Raw genomic sequence first — 21,651 nt, 5'->3', positions numbered from 1 at the left:
TCTCTCATCAATAAAAGGAACTACCAAATGGGTGAGCGCTGATCTCGGAGAAAGGAAGTGGGGTATGAGACGGGTTGGAAGCAAATTGTACGAGGTAATAATTGACAAGTTAATTTGTACCATAATTCTCTCTTTAACTGTAGATTGAATCGATGGTATGGTGTAGTAACTCAATAAATTATTGAACTATATATCTTTCTTTCTTTTTTTGATCCGAACACGATTCAAATCATTTCAAAAAAGTCATACGGCATCTACAGATATCCATCTGAAAACAATGACAAAGGAAACACCAAAACCATCTAACTAAGAATGAAACAAAGAAGATAAATGTTTAAGATCAGGAACAACTTCACATCACCAATAAAGGTCGGGACACATGAAGTATGAAATCCAAACATGTAACGACTCGGATTTTTGACCCAAAATTTTTTTTAATATAAATTTATATTGTGAAATTCCTAATTCAATAATTAATTAGATTGAATAATTAAAATATATTATTATGTGTACAATCGATATTATTTACTCTATTGTATAAGATATATATTTTTACTTTAGATATACAAGGATTCATATTCATTTCTTATTTTTTCTATCTAAATCCTAACTAGAACTCTTCTATCAAACTAACTCTCCACTTCCCTCTCAAACTCTATCACCTCCATCTTTATCCTTCAAACTATACCTCGCATTTAAGGGATCTTGTTCCCCTGTTTCTCTCTCACTCATCCTATACATAAACGTAGATGTGTCAAATGGGTCGGGTCGGCACGGGCACGGCACGGGCACGGCACGTTTGAAGGCGGCACAGCACGGCACAGGCACGGATTTAATCCTGGCACGGCACGGAACGGCACGGTCGTAGTGGGCACGCGGCACGACACGGGCACGGAAGTGAGCCGGAACGACACGGGCACGGCACGGAAATTGGCCTAGTACGACACGGCACGACACGGTCTTAGACGGGCACGGTACGGGCACGGCAAGGAAGTGGAATGGGGCACGAGTCACGGCACGGCACGACACGGTTCTAGACAGGCACGGCGCGACACGGCACGGGCACGGGGCACGGCACGGACACGGAAATGAGGGGGCACGGCACGGGCACGACACAAAAGTTGGTCTGGCACGACACGGTCTTAGACAGGCACGGCACGGCACGGAAGTAGGATGGGGCACGAGTCACGACATGGTTCTAACCAGGCATGGCACAGGCACGGGTACGAGCACGGAAGTAGAACGGGATTTTAGTTGGGCACGGCACGGCACAGGCACGGCACGGCACGGCACGGTGTCGGTTCTCGTCGTCGGACATGGCACGGCACTAGGCATGGAAAAACCAAAAAAAAAAATGTTATTAAATAAACAAAGGATTTTAGATTATAATTTACTTTATTTGTATGTATTTTTTGATAATCCAATAATTTATTAATCTTTTCTTTTTATTTAAGTAAAATAAGCTTTTAAAATATTTTATATAATTAAGAAATTTTGAATCAAAATTCAAACATGATAATAATAAAATACACCAATTACTACACATATACTAATATACATTATGTTTTATCTAATAAAGATTTTTAAAAAATACATAGAAAAAAAGAAGAAGAAAAAGTACTTTAAAAAAATGGTTTTAAAAAAATAATCTCAATGGGGTTCGAACCCTTGGGAACTTGACAATTGACACACATCTCAAACCACCGAGGCCAACAATCTTTTTGTGCTTATAATTAGAACAAGTAATATATATTACATAATTGATAATTCTATTCTATAAAAACGAGCCTCTTGTACTTTAGCCACACGATTACGACACAAGTATGATGATTCATACCGTTCATTTTTTTGTTCTTGATGTTTTAATCACTCTCGCAAATTTTCGGGTCTGTCGGGTTTTGGAAGCCCTTTCATCGGGACGTATATTTATTAATAGAATTTTTTTTGTTATGTGCGATTAAGTATATAACGATAACCAATTTACTTCATTTTTTGCACGAATGATATAATCACTCCCACATAAAAGGTAGACGGTTCCGATTTTCAAAAAACAACTCGGACGGCCCTCAAGTGGTGTATTATAGGACTTTAACGCGTTTAGAAGCATCGAATGTGTACTGATCACGTGGTTTCCGACATCCGATTATCACCTGTTCAGGGGAGAATGATAAATTATATAAGATCTTAAATTGTAACGGTTTAGATCGAACATTTGAAAAAATGAGTCTGCAGCTACCTTTCAAATCTATACATCAAACTTATCTAGTTCTAAACTAATGTATTCCACTATAGTCCAATGTGCACTAGCCACATGATTGCGATACAAGTATGACGATCCATACCATTCATTTTGTTGTTCTTGGTGTTTTAATTACTTTCGTAAATTTTCGGGTCTATTGGGTTTTGGAAGGCCTTTTATCGGGACGTAGATTTATTAATAGAATTTTTTTTGCTATGTGCGATCAAGTATATAACGATAACTAATTTACTTCATTTTTTGCACGAATAATATAATCACTTCCACATAAAAGGTAGACGGTTCCGATTTTCAAAAAAAACAGCTCGGACGGCCTCGAGTGATGCATTATGGGACTTTACAAGATTTTTTCTTTATTGAGTGCATATGCATTATGGTGCAACTGTCGCACATGATCAGGCACAACACTGCTATAAATAGGAAGAGATGAGACCGAGAGCAACCCTAGCAGCCCTCTCTCTCTCTCTCTGTCTCTGTTATCACTCTCATCTGATTCTCTCCACATCTCTCTCTCTTACTCTCTGTCTCTCAACGTCTCTGAGTCTCTCTCTCTCTCTCTCTCTCTCTCATACACTCAGTCTCTCATTGTCTCTCCCTGTCAACGCCTGAGGCGCTCTCTCTCTCTCTCTCTCAAACAGTGAGTCGGTGACCACCGACCGGTTGCTCCTGTGAGTTGCTTCACCTGGTATGTGTTCCTGTAGATTGTTAAGTTTTGGCTTGTTTTAATAAATGTCTATTTAAACGGGGGGGGGGGGGGGGGGGGGGGGGGGGGTGTTTGTGTGTGTGGGGTAGGGATCCCAATAATAAGTTCAGAAATGATATATTCAGGCTGGTAATCTTGGCCATAAATAAGTTTTCATAATTTGTCTCATTATTAGGTCTACTTTCTTTAAGATCAAAGGTTAATCGTGTGGATTTTGTTTGGGTACCTTAATATTTTTATTTTCTCTTTGTGCTTGGCAATAGATATTTTTAGAACTTTTTGTGCTAGATAGGATATCTGTTAACAATATAGGCTCCTATAACGATTTCAAAGACAGGTAAAAAAAGAAATAAAGAAACGGAAGAAGATAATTGAAAAATCCATCAAGTGTATCAAAGATTTGTTAGATGCTTCATCCTCGTATTCTTGATTGACTCTTACCGACCAGGTACATTATTTCCACACCTGAGACTGATGAAATGCTGTAGTCTGATCTTTGATGAGCAGGTAAACAAAAGTTCTTGTTTGTCAGTTCATATTAGCTACTTATCAACTGTTTGTTGGTTTCTACTTGGGTTCAATTACTCAGAAATGGGATCACAAAGTTCATCCATCAAGAAAACGAAGGCCTAAGAAAAGTAATAGCTTCTTTTTGATAGATTCATGAATATTTTACGTGTGCAATTGTGGCATCTGGTTAGTTTTCAAGTGGCTCACTTCACTGTGAACTAGTAATCCAAGTTTCATTGTCCAGTGCGCTCTGTCATCCACTTTAAATGTTAGATTACTTTATAGCAGGCAAAAGAAACTGCTAAAGGAATGCCATCAGTTCAGAGTAGCATTGCCCATCTGATTTAGTGCTGCCAACCTTTACCTTTGTTGTTTGACGTAGGGGTTCTAAAGAGTTTGAAGCTTGACCAAAAACGAAGTACTCTGTCTTGAAATAGATGGAGTGCTCATGTTTGAGCGTATCTTCTTCCTTTTTTGTAGTTGCCAGACTAAGGGGATTCACAATCTACTGCGCAGATTCGTGGATTCGGTAAGAATTTGATTCAATTCAAGAAAACTTACTCGGTCATATAAAAATAGAAGCAAGAGAGGAACTGTTTTGGTTTTATCTACTTATCTTTTTTTTTTTGGTTCATTTAGGCGGTGGCCGCGGTTTTAGGGTTTTGGATTGGTTGCGGGAGAAGAAAAAAGAAAGCAAATAAATGAAGTAAAGCTTCTTTTTTCTTGGTTGAGCTAGAAAATGAGAACAAAACAAAGAAAAGATCTTTTGAAGAAGTCCATTTCTAGAGTCTCAAAATTGATTAAGGAATCCTATATTCCTTACATTTTCCTTTTGCTTGAAAAATCCAAGATCCTAACATACCCTTAGGCTTGGATTCCTAGGTTTTCCATCACTAACCATCGTTACAGTCCTCACAACCCTGGAGTCCTAAGTTGCTTTGTTTTCAGATTGAATTTTCGTTGCCTTGAGCTCTCTCTTGATTTGTCAAATTCCACTTGATTCGTTCTTGATCATGTTATTGTCAATATATTTTTGATGTTTACACTTGTGTCATGCAAGCGTTTTCCAGATGCCGATGTGTATTTTCTTTGTTGTTTGGTACATTACAGATGCTCGATGATACAATTTTTTTTGTCAAAAGAAGATGTTGATTGAGCTGTTATGGATTGCTTTCTTTTATTGTAGTTTTTTATATATGCAACTTTCTTTTATTGTAGTTTTTTATATATGCAACTGATGCTCGATGATGCAATTTTTTTTGTCAAAAGAAGATGTTGATTGAGCTGGTATGGATTGCTTTCTTTTATTGTAGTTTTTTATATATGCAACTGGTGCATCCATATTCCATCAGAGATTCAGAATGGCTTTGATTGTAAATTTTTTTATCAGAATAGCTTTGATTGTAAATTTTTTTATCAGAATAGCTTTGATTGTAATATGTATAGAGATTGATATGAGTTGGTTACTAAATGAATTTGTTTTTAATTTAACATTGGCTTTTATTATTTTCCGGGGGAACTTTTTTTTTTATGATCCAGGTATAAATGTATTGGTGAATGTGGATGATTATATGGAAAATTCTACTACCACAAACAAACACACACCCACCCTCACAATAAGGGTGGGGCCTATACACACTGGATGTGTAGTGTGTGCGGGCTCCATCCTTATTGTGAGGGTGGGTGTGTGTTTGTTTGTGGTAGTAGAATGATTGTGATTATATTGTGCAATATGGATAAAGCATTCAACCACAATTTTTCTAATAAAATGTCATTTTTTACTTGAGAAATAACGGATTTTCTGAAAACAGTGATCTTATCATATAATTAATCTTGAAAATACTTCTAGTCTTCTACAATCTGAAAATAAGGATGATGCTCTGCTCGCATTTCAAATAGCTTTTGATTTGGTCGAGAATGAGCACCAAGCTTTTCTATTGAATGTGAAAAATCTGCTTTCTGGTCTCAAGTCTCACGGTCTCACCCAACCGAAGATTCCGAATCAAGCTTTTCTACTGAATGTGAAAAATCTGCTTTCTGGTCCCAAGTCTCACGGTCTCACCCATCCGAAGATTCCGAACCAAACTTTTTTACTGAATGTGAAAAATTTGCTTTCTAGTCCTAAGTTTCACGGTCTCACCCATCCGAACCTCCACAGCAACATTGAATTTCATGGTGATTCTTTGATAGTAATGATGCTATTGTCTCTCTCTCTCTCTCTTAGCAACATGTTAGTATGGATTTTAAAGACTACCCGTAATGAATCCCAAACGTCCATCCCGGGCTCGAACCCTGTTCATTGCCAAGAACCCTGTCCATTGCCAACAACGTTAGTTACTAATGTTATTATGTTAATTTTGAATATAACATTTGTGAGAGCATGTATTCTCTATGGGGATGCACCTTGCATTGTTGAACGTAGGACATGCTTGATAGTGGATAATCGTTACTCATTAGGATTGAAATATTGAATACCACAATATGCAAACTTAAGAACATTAGAGGCACCGGGCACCGGAATGTGTTTTTTGGAAAGATTTTTTTTAGACGAAAATCGGTTACGGCATGACACACGATTAAGGGCCGGCACGGCACGACACGAACCGACAAAAAAAGGCATAACACGACCCGACCCGACCCGACAAAAAAAGCACGGCACGACACAACCCGACAAAAAAGGCACGGCACAACACAACACGACAAAAAAGGCACGGCACAACACAACCCGACAAAAAAGGCACGACACGACCCGACCCGACAAAAAAAGGCACGACACGATGTGGCACGATTAATTAATCGGGCACGACACGACACGACACGATACGATTTTATAAAGGCACGGCCCGACACGGCCCGACAAAGCAAAATGGCCCACCACGGCACGGCACGGGCACGGTACAACACGGCACGCCATGGCACGATGAAGTAAGTGGGCACGGTACGGCACGACACGAAGCACGGGTTGGCACGGAAGAAAATGGCACGGCACGGCACGGCACGACAGGCACGTTTGACACCCCTACATAAACGTGTCTACATTCATTCTCACCCTATGCATAAACGCGTCCACATACATTAGAATTAAAGAAAATCCCACCAAATGTGGCATTTGTCTCCTATCTCTCTTATCATTATCGGTATCCATCTCTTTCACTCTCCTTCCCCATTCCACCACTTCTACACCTATCCTCTCACCTTCTTACTATCTTATTCTCTCTCATTATACACACCCACATAAATCCGAAAATTAAACACCAGTATGTTATTTTAGTCCCAAATTCTATTGTTGAGTCTAGAAGAAGAGAAAGAGAGAGAGAGAGAGAGAGAGAGAGAGAGAGAGAGAGAGAGAGAGTTGTGGCCGTAGGTGTGTGCACAGCGTGAGTTTCGTGGGCACACCGCTGCTGCGGACCTTGTCAGAATGCCGTCAGACGTTGTCTCGAGATTTCAAAACCACCACAGCGATCTATGGATACTGTACAACACTTATTCGGACTTAGAATCGCGTTTGAGGTAGTTTTTCGGAAACCCGAAACCTTTATCTGCATTTTAATGGAGTTACTTAGATTTAAAGTTTATTGAAGATGATGATCTGCTGTTAAATTGTTAATTTATTTTTTGTCCTGTTTATATTAAAATTTAGTCCGATTGTGCTAGAATAATTAGTGTTATACCCTGTAAAATTTATGATCGTTTAACAAGTGTTTGATTGTACAATTATTATTGATGATGCATTGTTGATTTGTATTTGAGTGGACGTTTACGTGTTTAATAAATTATTGGGGTAGATAAATGTTTATGAATTATTCACAAGAATATTTTACTAGCAAAAATTTATTTAGATTGTAAACAAAAAATATTTTAGATTATATATTAGTTAATCTTTAACTCTAATAAATATTGACTAAAATAGCCTCGCATAAATTTTTTGTTATAAAAATCTCATATTAATATTTAATATAGTTAGTAAATACTAAATTTAGCAATAATTATTTTTCAACAAAAATTAGTTTGTAAAATCTATGAATAATATGAAAGTTAAAGAAAATGTTTAAATAGTAGAAATATTTTATAAAATTTCTAAATGAGAGAAATAGACTTAATTTTAAGTGTAGTAATTAATTGTTTGACTGGATATTATTTTGTTACTCGCATGATTAATTCTATGACATTATTAATTTTATCGCATGGTTATGTGTTGTTAGTACTTTTAGTTGAAATGTTGAACCGTGTGATATTTTATTGTGGCTGTAGATTGGACAAATAGGTTCCCGGGGTGGTTACGAGTAGTGAATCACGTAGACGATGATAAGTAAATGAAAAATGATAAAGTGTTGAAAATGTGAGTACTGTGTGGATTGTGAATTGAGCCATGGTGATGGTAAGGGTAACCTATGGGGCCCTGTGTTGAAATGAGTTACCTGCGGGGCCCGGTGTTGTGACACTAACGTATGATACGTCATGGGAAGTTTCTCTTTGAGGAAGAGAATGGGTCCCATAAGACAATTATAGTTAGTGAGACGCTAATGTATGATACGTCATGGGAAGTTTCTCTTTGAGGAAGAGAATGGGTCCCATGAGACGATTATAGTTAGTGAGACGTTAATGTATGATACGTCATGGAAAGTTTCTCTTTGAGGAAGAGAATGGGTCCCATGAGACGGTTATAGTTAGCGTGGGGTAGTGGATGTCCGACCCTAATGTACAATACGTCATGGGATGACTCGATCCTCCTGTTATGGTCTTAAGTGAGAACATATTCGGTACATAACTTAGATGTGCTCACCTAGGACCCTGGTGCAGGATAAGCAAGAGGAATGGTGGACCCATGAGACGATTGTAGTTAGTGGATGTGGGAGGAAAGGATCTCGCGGAGAGAATCCTTAGATTACATGTAAGATGATGGATAGTAAAGAAAAAGACGATGTGTTATTATTTTGTACCTTCAGTGTAGTATGAATTATTATATTGTTGATCTGCATATTGTGGTATTGGGTTTTAGAATTTTAACTTAGTAAATTATCACTTAGGATACGTTTGTATCCTGGCAAATCATTTGCTTCGGCGTTCAATTTGCCAAAGTGTACAGGATTCCACAGTGGAGCAGTTGATACAGGTGGGATCCCTGAAACAGAGTCTGGGCCAACATTGCTTGGAATTTCGTGTCAAAACTAGAGTCGCTCTGGAGTTGGTTTTGTTAAATAAATGTACATAGATTTTTGTATTATTTTGAGATTGTAATTTTTGTATAATGATAAATAGGAGCCTAATAGTTTGTAAAATTCAATGTATTTTAGAGTTAATGCTTCCGAAATCCCTTGAAACAGATCGAACGAAAACAAAGAGAAAATGTACGATTACAATACTTTTCTTTACTAGATGGAAAATAAAGAGAAAATTCAGTAACCAAAATCCCACCCGTCAGTCCATTCGTTCAAGCCAAAATAGAAATAGAAACAGATCGAACGAAAACCTAGGGCTTCAAATCGAAATCTGGTCAAAAACCTAGATTTCGAAATCCATTTGGCCGAAAACCTAGATTTCAAAATCTATTTGGTTGAAAACCTATTTCGAAATATATTTGGTCAAAAAGCCAGTCGAAGACTCCAAGAAGAACAAGAACAAAAGAAGAAGAAGATCTAACAGACGAAGAGAAACAAGAAGAAGAATAGACGAAGAAATACCTGCTTCGATTATGGAGATCGCAAGGTCGGTCTTCTCCTCGCAGCCAATAACTCAGTTGTAGAGAGAGAGAGAGGCGCAACGATGAAGATCGATGAAGAACGGTACGATAGCTGAGGGTTTTTGTTTAAACAATGGCATTTTTGCAATTACGTCCAACTTCCTTCCGCGTCTCTTCTATCCGGGATAGAATAGTCCCCACCCCCATGGAATAAAATTGTGAGGGGTATATAAGGTCCGTTTGGATGCGAAATAAGGATTTCAATTTTGACAAGTAAAATACAATTTTATCACTGATAGTTGAAAACCAAGTACTATGGATGGTTAATTGCTTGTAGAATGATCACTGATAATTGGAATGCCCAGAAATTGGTTGGAATGCTTGAGAGGGGGGAGAGAGAAATAGTCCTGAAATTAATCTTGAAATTTAGTGACAGAACCAAACATGGGATTGGACTCAGCATGGGATATCCCAATATTAATCCTGCGCGAATCAAACAGGGGTTTGTATAGGATTCAGGACTAAATTAGTACTAGGACAAATAATTCAGCATTACTAATCCCAGGACTATTAATCCTGTCTGTTTTAATCCCTGAATCAAACGTGGCCAAAAAGTACAATTAAGGGGGAGTAATAACTGCAATATATGTACTGTTTCTACGGCATGTAGGGTTTTCGATGTAATTGTCGAAATATTTACGCAGTTTCAATTTCCATTCTATCAGAAGATTCAGAACGAGCAGCAGCCAAAAATCTTAAACCGAACAGGTGCACCTCTCTCTCTCTCTCACACACACACACATTCATCGTCTGTCTCTGTTGCTGTTTTTCTGGGTAATAGTTCACCAATAACTTATATTTTGTGGACGTTAACTACAATTCTAAAAGCTTTAACAATTCATGCATTGTAAAAAACGACCCGTAAGTTGTGCAGATGAACGATCCAAATGACGATATGTTACCCACGAAAAAAGTGGAGTAGAAAGAAGCAAGGAGATATAGGGTATGGGCGGGGCTTGAACTCTGTTTTTCTTACCATAAGTTTAGCCATTGCAGGAGGGGTTTTCATACACAATCTTGAAAGCTCTAGCGAGCGTAGTAATCGTATTCTGCCCCCGCCATGCCTACGATCAGTGTTGGAAGGGATCGACTCTTCGAAGCACTTGGTCGAACCTACTGTAAGTTTTCTATTTTTGGTTCGATTGGAAACCTGTGAATATGAAACCACCCATTTTCATTGTGAGGCCAGAAAAGTTGCACACCAACCCCGCGCTGTTCTTATATTTAGGTAAGTTATTGTATTTTCAACTCCCTTATCTCACATTCATGTTCTCTGAGTTTCAGCCCAAGAAGAATTCGAGGACTTGTGTTTCAAATTCGGAATCGAGCTTGACGATGTTGTAAGCACTCGCAAAACATTTTTTCTGTTGTCTGTCTCTCTCTGTGTTTCTAGCTAGCTATTTATTTGGGCAGTGATGATGGAGCCAAGTTTCAGGGTAGAAGGGGCACATTAACCTAAAGAGCAGTAGCCATATATTCTCATATGCTTGATATTTACTTTTTTATTTTGATCCGCATATGCTTGATATTTACTACCACTCCATAAAAATGTCTAATGTATACTTTTACAAAAAGTTTATGGGGTGCTAGAGAAAAAGGACTAACAATACATCCCCGAAGTTTCTAATATATTCTACATTCACAATTGACCTGGTTTTCATCCTTTGGAAGTTCTAATTGCAGTATCATTATAATTTTCACTAAAATGTATGCCATGTATACCACAAACTATCATTAGTCAATTGATCACCCATTTGGTTTGGCCATCAATTCTTCTCTATGTTAAATGGCTGTGATGCCCTCTCAATTAGTAGGACAATAGGAGATCTTCTGCGAACATGGAAAACATAAGGGGGCGTTGACTAATTTTAGGATGGGCACTAATGTAGTTCAATAAGGTGATAAATGAGTACTCTTTTGACACACATGGGTTCTAGTTTAATTACCACAACAATGAGAAGGGGCACGTGCTGGGTCAGCCATTTTATATCTATGCTTTAGCATTTTAAAGTGTTTGTTTTTGTAAATTATGTACGTTGACGTAATTTGGCACAAATAGACGACAGAAAAGGCGATTATTAGGAAAGAGAAGCACTTGGAAGAAGACTCAACTGAAGATGAAGAAGTCATCTACAAAATTGAAGTGGCAGCTAATAGGTACTCTTCTTTATTTACAGATTTGTTGGTGGTATTGCTGATTACATATCTAGAATGACTCGAAGGAATGTTAGCAAGATCATGCTTTCAATTAGTTTGTGTTTTCACTTTAGAATCTTGAAAAGAGTGATTTAGTTGTTAATGTTTATGAGTGAATGCAATTTTTATTAAGATGGTGAAAAACTGTGCAATAACGTGTTGCCTTCTTGTTCAATAGATACGACTTGCTTTGCCTTGAAGGACTTGCCCAAGCCTTGCGCATATTCGTCGGGATCGATCCAATTCCTACGTATACATTGCGAAGTATTAGGAGCGAATCCATGCTTAAAATGCATGTAAAACCTGAGGTGCATATTGCATAGAAATTGTTGGTCTTGATTCCATTTTTATTATTATGTTTCTTTATTAGTATTATGTTCTTCCATACAGACATCTTTGATCCGGCCCTATGTTGTTTGTGCTGTTTTAAGAGGTATAACTTTTGATGAAGCAAGATATAACAGCTTCATTGATCTTCAAGATAGGCTCCATCAGAACATATGCAGGTAAATTCTACAAATGCAAGGTTTGAGTCATATCCTGCAGCCTGGCATGCTCTTTGTTCCACCTATTTGTTGCTCATGTTTCTTGCATAATGTGATTTTGACCGTGTGTCCGGATATTATCACATTCTATGAATGGTTAATACTTAAGTTTTACACAACTTATTACAGAAAGCGCACATGTTTATTTATCTAGGGTTGCCATCTTTCGATGCTGCTGCTACAACAGCTAGTAACAATGCAAGTGTTAACTAGTTTTTTCCCATCTTTTGATATTGTTGCCACCAATTTCAAAGAAAGATATTTTTTTTTAATAGGCTACGAAGGTTTAATTTCCCGTGGTTAATGATAGTTGTTATAGTCATTGTGGAAGTGCAGGATAGAAATTTGATAGAACACATCAAGAATGAGCCATGATTGAAAATGCTGATTGGAAGGGGGAATGAGACATTTTGTCCCCGTGGATTGTTCATCTAGTGTTCGGATCCACAATAAGGAGTGGGAATTAAGGACATGTGAACATGTGTCAAACTCTTCAACAAGACCCATCAAGGTGTAGTGTTGTCACATTAGCCAACATAGAGCTGAGTTTGCTGCCATTGACGGCTTCTGCGTTGTGAAGAATCTTACATACGTTGGGGAATGCCAATGCTTTTGGCTGATGAAGCTTGTGTTTTACCCATTGAGCCCTCACAAATAAAAAAGCTCACCGGCTGAAATTTCATCGGCCTTGTTAATGACATATTGGAAAGAAGACTTGACAATGCACGGTGGTTTGAGTGTCAATTAGAAATGGATGGACGGAAACTCAAATTTTAGTGGAAGTGCAGGGATGCTAAATTGATGCAACTGATGTCCTGACAAAAAGAAGCATCTTATGATGTGGAAATTTTCCCAGACATTATTCCATTTGGGCTATTCAGTTCTTGGAGGTTTCTACCAGTGTTCTTTTCACACTTGCTTACTTTTTTAATACTGTATTTCCTCCTAGAAGAGTGGAACTATTACAGAAAAAGGGATAAAATAAATGAAAAAACTGGTTGAAAAGTTGTCCCTACCATTTTTTTTACGTGGGATTTTGCAGTGGTGTTCGGCTTTTACGTCCTTTGTTTTGTTAAACTAGGCAGGAGATCAAGAAGCTGGAGTTGTTCTCTGAGTTATTTGTTTGGTTCCTATAAATTTTTATAGAACATTCCTCTTTTGCTATAATTCTTTCCATGTTGAGAAACCACAGCTCTATGGCAGTCTTAATCATGTCTTCAAGATGGGAAACCTGGCCTTATTTTCTCCAATTTTGTCTTTCATTTTGAGACTTGAATTAGCACGTGGTAATAAGCTTAGAAATAATGTAAATTTGATTCCATCAATTGATATGAATTACGAAGAGTCAAGGAAATTAGTGTAAGGTATTCAACATATCTTAGTTGGCATGGCTTTATTTATGGGGATAGCACGAGAGTGCTGCATTAACCACAAATATGAGCTGTCTTTCAGCTAAGGATTTTCACTTTTTATCCTTGTGAGGATTTTGAGCTGTGTTTTTTCCCCATTGAGTTCCTTTCTGTGGTCCTTTCTTTATGTTACTGTATCTTACGGGTCATTTACTCCTTTTTCCTCTTTCTGATTTGTAACTTCATTATTCTTGTTCTTTCTGTTTGTATGTATTTTTGAACGCACCTGGTATGCTACCGCATGCTTGTTTAACCCTTTTAGTGTAGTTGGCTTAGTTTCTGGAGAGATCTCATGCAATCATTCTACTAAGATGCCTACATTGCTTCTTGTTTAGGCGAAGAACCTTGGTTGCAATTGGAACTCATGACTTGGACACGATAGATGGTCCTTTCACATATGAGGTATGCTTCTCATGCACTTATTTTCTTTAAGTTTCTTCTATACAATAGCATGGATCTAAATGTTATATTCGATAGATACTAATTTGAAGTGTCTAGGACATTGGTGAATTCTGTTTGTTTGCTATCACCTATGCCTAAGCCTAATGATTGTGATTTTTAAACCCTTTAGAGCTAGAAAAACAGGTACTTCCTGTGTGAATTCTTGACTTGGAAGGGGCTTATGATATGTACCAGCAACCCAAGTAGCACGGACACATATATAGGATATTGACATGACACGGACACGCGGACACATCATTTCTTTGAAAATTAGGACATAAAATGTATTTGTGTTATAGAGATGTTTTATGAATCCGATTATGAAGATACAAATCAGCCGTTTTGTTACAAGACACATGGAATATTCATCGTGTTCCAAGAGTGTCCCCGACTTGTCCTAGAGTAACCATAATGTGTCCAAGTAAAAGAAATATAACAAAAAAATTGGACAAGTATTTAGGCATGTCCGATGCGTGTCCGGAGTGTGTTGTGTCCGTGACCCACACGTTTCGGACACGGATACTTGAGGCCGGTAGACGTGTCCATGCTCCTTGGCTAGCAACTAATCCAAACTGGCTGTAGTTTAATGGTTTCAATGTCTCGATATGAATTGTTCCTATCTATGATGCATGGACACGAACATGGGAATTCTAAACAAATGGGGACACAGACACGGTGGGGGACATGCCACGTGTATATTTATTTATATAAATAAATAAAAAATTACAGTTTGACCCTAGATATTTTTAAAAATTACTGTTTGGCCTCCAAAAATTTTAAAAAAGAAAATTTGACCCCCAATTTTTTTTTAAAATTGCAACTTGACCCCCGCTGTGTCCCCCCCAAAAATTAAAATTAAGTTATGGGACACGCCACGTGGCGTGTCGGACACGTGTCCCCTAAGTGTCCTCGCGTGTCCCCGTGTTCGAACGCTATGACACGTTGACCTCTAGAGGTGTCGGTGCTTCATAGGTTCCTATTATTAGAAAAAAGTGGAAAAGGGGATGTAGTGGAAATATGCCTAACAATAAGTTGTTAGCAAGTATCATGATAAAATTAAGATGAGCTTTTACTAGAGGTGGCAAATGGGCAGGTTGAATATAGGTCAATGATAGACGAGTTGAAATGGGTAAGGTCGAATATGGGTCAAACCATGCCCAAACCGACCCGGCCCATTTTCCTTCCCTTTCTCCCATTTTCAAATACAAGTTAGAATCAACTCACGCAAAAGAATATTTCGAACTCTCACAGTAATCTCCAACCCAATTTTTCATTTTCAACAATCAAAAATAGATTTTTTTCACTCCAAAAGTTTATGCAGAGAACATCACCATTCTCCCCTATTCAAATAGTACTAATTTCATAAAATTTCAATTGTAAAATCAAAGGTTGTGTACTGATAAAGTAAAAATTGATTTTGAAGAATGTCCTTCATTTACAAGATGATTCTCCATGTACGAAGAATGAAACTTGTTATAATTGATTTTTGGAAAATGGAAATAAAGTATGGGATGTACCGCAGCAGAGACGGCGCCTTGACTATCCTGGTCCCGCCGCCCGCTGCAATGAACTCGGGCATCGGCAGCTGGACATCATTCGGGAACTCAACGGAGAGGCTGTGGTCGAGGCGTTGATGGCAGTCAGTGGAGGAGTTCTGTTGCGCGGTGGAGGAGGGGTAGAAGTCATCATTGGAGGAGTCATAGAAGTGTTTATTGGGGTCGAGCGGAGGTCGTCGTCGTCGAGGCTGTGCTTGTGGATTTGGTGGTGGCATTTGTAGTGGCCGCCGGTGTTGGTGTGGAGCTGGTGGCTGTAGGAGTGGACCTTGCGGTGTGGGGGAGCGGCTCGGTGGCGAGAGAGGCCAGGGCTTTTCTTTAGTCATCTTCAAGGACGCTTCTACTTCTTCCATTGTAATTTGGTTTGGCTTCTGGAGGAATGCAGTGAGAGAGAGAATGATCAGAGGTTTGGTTTGGTTTTGCACGATTTGGGTTTGATGGAGTTGGAAAGACGGGCCAATCTCTTTTAATTCTAGCCCGTATTGAACCTATTTTCAACCCATCTACACCCATGTAACAATGAGTTAATATGGGTTGGGTTGAACCCATATTAACATTTTATATAATATGGCTGGTAGGGTTGGGTTATAAGTGGGCGGATTTGGGCAAGTTAAAAAATATGGGTTGGGATTGCCACCTCTAGCTTTTACTTATGGGAAGAACAAACAAATTGAGATGAATTTTTTTACATAGGGCCGGTGTGGGAGCCTTATTGCGGATTTTGCATTGCCCATTTTTTCATTTTGGGTGTTTGGCAGCCAACTTCTAGACATAATCTTATCCACAATCTCAGAATCACCATTTTAGGAGCTTATTCATTCTAATTTCCCCTATGGACGTAAGAAGTTGATCTCTGCCCTCCATATTTTATTTTCTATCTCCATCCCGAAATAATGGTAGTAACATGTTTTTAAGGTAATATTTGAGACTTTTTGCTTAGCATTTTGGAATACTGGAGACTTTCAAAGATGGAACACAAATATTTGTGAAAGTGGAAGGACCAAACAATATATTAATTAACAGTATCTAAAATATGTATATCTACAATGGTTATTCACATATTATGATACCATATTACATAACCTAGAGCAACATGGTAACAAACCAACTCATAATCTATTTTGATGATTATACTCCCAAACACTACTTTGTTCCAAAATCTATTCTGACCAGAATTCAGAAATCTACTGTCACAATTCAATATGCCAAAAAACAAATGGCCCCTTAGGGTCTTGACTGTTGTTCTAGCTGTTTTCCTTACTGCGGCCAAAGATTGCTCATCAATTACCATATTTGTGGAGTCTACTAGTACGTGATGCGTTTGCTATTGACTAGGAAAACCTTCGAAGTTCTTTGAACTCTGTCCTTGAGATTACCCTTTCCGTTGATAAGCAATTTTGGGGAGGGATCAGCTATGAATTTTGTTATTGCATTTAGGATAGCAAAAAGAAAGTGTTGAAAGTTTCCAGTGATGTTATTAAAGCGTACTTCTGTGGAGCCAAGTGGCTAATTAGACTTCCCTAGCTTCTTAAATTTTGATTAAATTTTGCATGAGTGTGCATCTCACATTTGCTATGTGTGAAAGGATTGCTGGAAACCTTGTAATAACAGATCTTAACTACCATTGGTTTGGGCTACTGTTGTTTTAGTCCTGACAATTCTGTGCATTAGGTGCTGAATTCAATCACATTCCAGAAGTAGTAGGATTTATGCGCATATGGGAAAAAAATTGAGAGCTATTTGACAACATAATGGGTCTAGGGCCGGAAGAGCCACATGTCGTCATCTTTGTGCGTGCGTGCTTTACTCAACTTCAAATAGTTACATTGTCATTTTCTTTTATGTTTATTCGTCACTTGGAATGTGAACTTTCAAAGTAACTAACATAGCAATCTGCAATGTGTTGCATTGGAAGGAGTGAATAGCTGTATGGGAAAATGGTCTTTATGCTTTTGGATGATAGAAACATAAACAAGTACAAGGATGTTGTTTGCATTAACACTTACATGTTTCTTCATGTTCCCAGGCGTTGCCACCATCAGACATAAACTTTGTGCCACTGAAGCAGGTAAGCAGTTCTGTTTTATAATTTGATGTTTTGGCCGATGTGTGGATTAAAGCCTATCTTACAAAGAATGCCTGAGTTCAGTGAGCTTGACTACTGTCAGGTCCTGATTCTCAGAAAGAGAGATGGTAACAGTAGTTAGTCCTGAGTGTGTATGCAACCTAGGATTTGTCTAAGGCTAAAGAACCATACTACGCTGTATCCCTCTGTTGGACTTGTTATACTCGGATATTCCAAATTTTGCATGTGTGTCAGTTTAGGAGAAAGACTGTGTAGCAGTATTATGAATTTGTAAGTCAATATTTCAGAAATTAATACACATTCTTGATAGGGAGAATTGCATTTCAGTGGACCTTGGGGTAAATAAGTTGAAACTCATTGACTACTTTTTCGAAATTCATAAGTCATGGGAAGGAGAACATTAATTCCCAAGTCATGGAATTCCTATTTTTGGTAGACTAATATGCCCTTTTAATCTCTGAAACAGGGAGCAACACACCTTGATACAAGGAGGAACTTAGATCATACAAGGTGCAATGGATTTTAAACAAAGGAGCAAAAATTAGTTTTCAAAAATAAAAAGTTGGGTAAATTCAAGTGCTACTTCAAAAAAATAAAGAGCAATTTAGGTTCATACAAGGTGCAATGAATTTTAATAAAAGAGTAACATATATTGATACAATGAGCAACTTAGATAAGTGCTACTTCGAAAAAATAAGGAGCAACTTAGGTCCATACAAAGTGTAATGAATTTTAATATAAAGAGCAACATATATTAATACAAGGAGCAAAAGTAAAAAAAAAAAAAAAATGAAACATACAAATAAAACCCTGCGATTGCAGCAGCAATTAACATTTACTCAAATCAAATTATGAGAAGGAAATAGAAATAGAAATCGACTTACATAGTGATTGGCAAAAGGGAGTTGGTCCAGGTCGGTGGAGGATTTACTAGTACATCAGAGACGAGGGTCTCGGATAGCTGTAAATTGGAGAGGCTAGCACCAGCGGATATGGCAGAGAATGAGGCGAAGAACAAAACGACACTTATCTGAAGCCGTTACATATCAGAAAAAATATGGTGTCAAAAAACTGTTTGCAATTGAATGATTGATGGTTTGTTGAAATCTGATTTCAACAAGGAAAAACAGTCTCCCCCAGTTTACCTGCGGTTGAAGGGTCTGTTCCGAGAGAGAGAGGTGTAATCTGGCAGTAGGATTGGGGAGTTCCCGATCGACGGCGTGTTTGGATGGGAAAAGAGGAGGAAGTGATTTGGGGTTGGGGATTTAGGGTTTCACTTCAGGGGGCGTATTCGTCTTTTTATGTTGCCCTTTCCATGTGTGCGAAATTATTTTCTTCCGTTTCATATCTAGATGAATTCCATAAAAACCTATCCATGAGTTGGAATGTTTTTGCCTCAGCAACCACTGTCCTGCAATTCCCCTTTCTTGATATGTTAACCATGAGCCTTTCCCCAATAATCTTTGGTAATCTGTTCATATTTCGTCACATGGCTTATGTCCCAGATTTCACTTTTTATCTTCAATGCTAAACACTTGAGTAAGGGCCTGTGATACGTGTCCGACATTCATGTGGGAAGCACATTTAGTGGATTGATCCTGACACCTTATAACCACAATTTATAGCAGAATTAAAACATATGAGTATCCCCAGGCCCCTTCACATGAAAATTCGACGTGCTTTACACTTAGCCATACCCGTATGTGATACCTCAACCTGATCCATGTAACATTGGTCTCTACAATCTATGGATTTTTTTAGGAAGGCATTTATGTGTGTCTACATTCGACAATATTCGTGTTGTGTTTTGACTGGTACTACTTTCATCCTAAAACAATGAATTTGGCAAGTACCACTGTGTTTGTTCCTTTTTTATTATATGCGAGAGTAATACCAGAATGCAATTTCAGACATGAAAGTGTATTGGCCGTAGCACTTTGAAAGGTGATAATGTAAATGAAATATATAGGTGTGCTTATAGGGGTATTTTTTTAAAAAATCTTATAAGCTTCTAAATCTAAAACAGAAGAAAAATGTTCCAACCAATTCATATAAATGTTAATATTTGCTCCGTGGCAAGCAACTCTCTGGATACACCCGTAGTTTGCCAACTTTGCCTGCTACAAAATCCAATGTTATTTATCTTTTTGGTTACACCTTACTCTGTCCCATGTTGCCGCCTTTCTTAAACCATGTATGTTGTTGATTCGAGTATTTATGTGCCTTTACATCTTATCTTCTTTTGTCTATTTGGTTTCCTCATAGAGTTCTTAGCTTCTTAACTTATCTGCAGCAACTGATTCATTCCTCTGGTTTTGCATAGGTGAAAAATTTCAGGGCTGATGAGCTGATGGAGTTTTACAAAGTGAGTCCAATTGTGTAAATTCTTCAGTATGTGTATAAATTAAAGTTGACTGCCCATGACTTCTATTAAGGAGCCACCATGTTTCGTAGATAAGGATGTGAGAGTCGGGTGCGGGTGCGGGTGCAGGTGCTGATCTATGGATAGTACATTTCAAACTTGAAAATGAAGGATTCACTAGTATGGATCTAAATTTGGTTACGGGTACAGGGATGCGTTCATTAATTTATATTTGTACATATGTTACAAGTCTATAAGTTAGGATCTAGCCCAATAATTTGTTAATTTTTTTAGTAATGTTTGTGGACCAAACAGGTTAGTAAGCCAAATAAGGCTTGAAGCTCTTCAGCCCATTCAGCCTTTAGTAGTCCAATCCCTATAAATGTCTTGTTTGTTAGGTGGACTAAATGCCGCCAGGATGGTATATCCAGGCCGCCCTAATCCTGTGTTTGCTTGGGACTCCAAAAACCCTAGACTTTATATCCCTGGACTATTGTATTCCTTGTGACTCTGACTTATTATTGACCCCCCAATCCCCATCACTTATTAGTCCCCCTCGGTATCCAAACTTATTTTTTCCCAGAAATGCCATAATCAATTATGATAATGTCATCCACCTACTCATATCCATCCATATCTCCCTTTCTATAAAGTACCCAAACAACCCTTGTATAACTAATCAAATTATGCCGTAGTCCATCTTACATCAAGCCAATAATCACCCGTAGAACAAATATCTTTCAACGAGAGCTTGTGGAGACCAAATACATATCACAAGAAGAAACGAAAAAGTAGGGGGGTGTTGATGAAATAGCTAAGGAGCGGTTATATAAGTCTCGCAGGCTTTGGAAGTCTAAACCAGAGGCTTTGGGTAGCACGAACACAAGAAGTTTTTGGTCCAAACACAAGCATCCATGATAGTTGGTAGACGGGGTAATTTGGCCATTCTAGAAGATATGATACATGTTAGCGGTGGTCGTTTAAGGGTCATCATGAATATTGTAGTTACACGAATATGCATTTATATAAAGGGGGATTTAGAGGCCAACCCCAAAAAGTAGGTGCGGACTCAATTTAGTCCTGACAAAATATTCCTTCTTTATTTCAGTCATTTTTCTTAACTTTTCATGCATTTTAACTATTTTGCCCATCTTCTTAACTTTTTGTGTACATGTTCATTTTTAGTAAAATTTATATTTTTAGAATCAACTCCTAGCCCATATTATTTTGGACAAAAATACCCTTGGCTATGTGAACTGGCTATGAGAACTGTCAATTCTCATAGCTAGTTAACATAATATTTCGGAAAAAAATATCCCCGCCAGTTCACATAGGCCGAGTTAACATTATTTTGGACAAAAATACCCCTGAACTATGGCTATGAGAGCTATATTTTTAGAATCAATTCCTGAATCATATTATTTTGGACAAAAATACCCTTGGCTATTTGAACTGGCTATGATAATTGCCAAGTCTCATAGTCAATTCTATGAGAACTGCTTAGTTCTCATCTGGCTATGTGAACCAATGTTATCAATACCGTTCCGTACTGGCCGGTATATACCGTTTTTGATCGAATCCGGTACCCTACACCTCTAATTCCGTTTCGGCTCAAATACCGGCCGGTACCGGATATACCGGTTAGTACCGGCCAATACCGGATAGTACCGGACTACTTTTAAATTTATTTTTTTCTTCAAGTACCGGACAAAACCGGATGGTACCGGGCAAATACCAGACGGTACCGGACAAATACCGGATTTTTTATTTTTTATTTATTTTAAAAAAGTGTATAGTATACTATAAATTTTTTTAAGTATGAAAATAACACTACTAGCGATCAATCCTA

The 21,651-nt window shown here is 38.0% G+C and overlaps 1 protein-coding gene across 1 annotated transcript in view; it reads left to right on the top strand.

Annotated features, from left to right (window-relative positions):
• The first annotated feature begins 10,254 nt into the window (after window positions 1-10,254).
• LOC131325277 (phenylalanine--tRNA ligase beta subunit, cytoplasmic-like) overlaps window positions 10,255-21,651 on the top strand; it is a 38,094-nt gene continuing 26,697 nt past the window's right edge. Inside the window, exons 1-8 of the mRNA XM_058357445.1 lie at window positions 10,255-10,328; window positions 10,495-10,550; window positions 11,270-11,367; window positions 11,585-11,714; window positions 11,797-11,912; window positions 13,696-13,762; window positions 17,381-17,422; window positions 19,764-19,805. Of these exons, the coding sequence (XP_058213428.1) occupies window positions 10,271-10,328; window positions 10,495-10,550; window positions 11,270-11,367; window positions 11,585-11,714; window positions 11,797-11,912; window positions 13,696-13,762; window positions 17,381-17,422; window positions 19,764-19,805 (609 nt within the window). The 5' untranslated portion in view covers window positions 10,255-10,270. The remainder of the gene's footprint in view (window positions 10,329-10,494; window positions 10,551-11,269; window positions 11,368-11,584; window positions 11,715-11,796; window positions 11,913-13,695; window positions 13,763-17,380; window positions 17,423-19,763; window positions 19,806-21,651) is intronic.

The sequence above is a fragment of the Rhododendron vialii genome, chromosome 1a (assembly GCF_030253575.1).
Source record: "Rhododendron vialii isolate Sample 1 chromosome 1a, ASM3025357v1".
NCBI lineage: Eukaryota > Viridiplantae > Streptophyta > Magnoliopsida > Ericales > Ericaceae > Rhododendron > Rhododendron vialii.
Note: the sequence above shows the minus strand (reverse complement) of the source record. Positions and strands in the feature narration are given on the sequence as shown.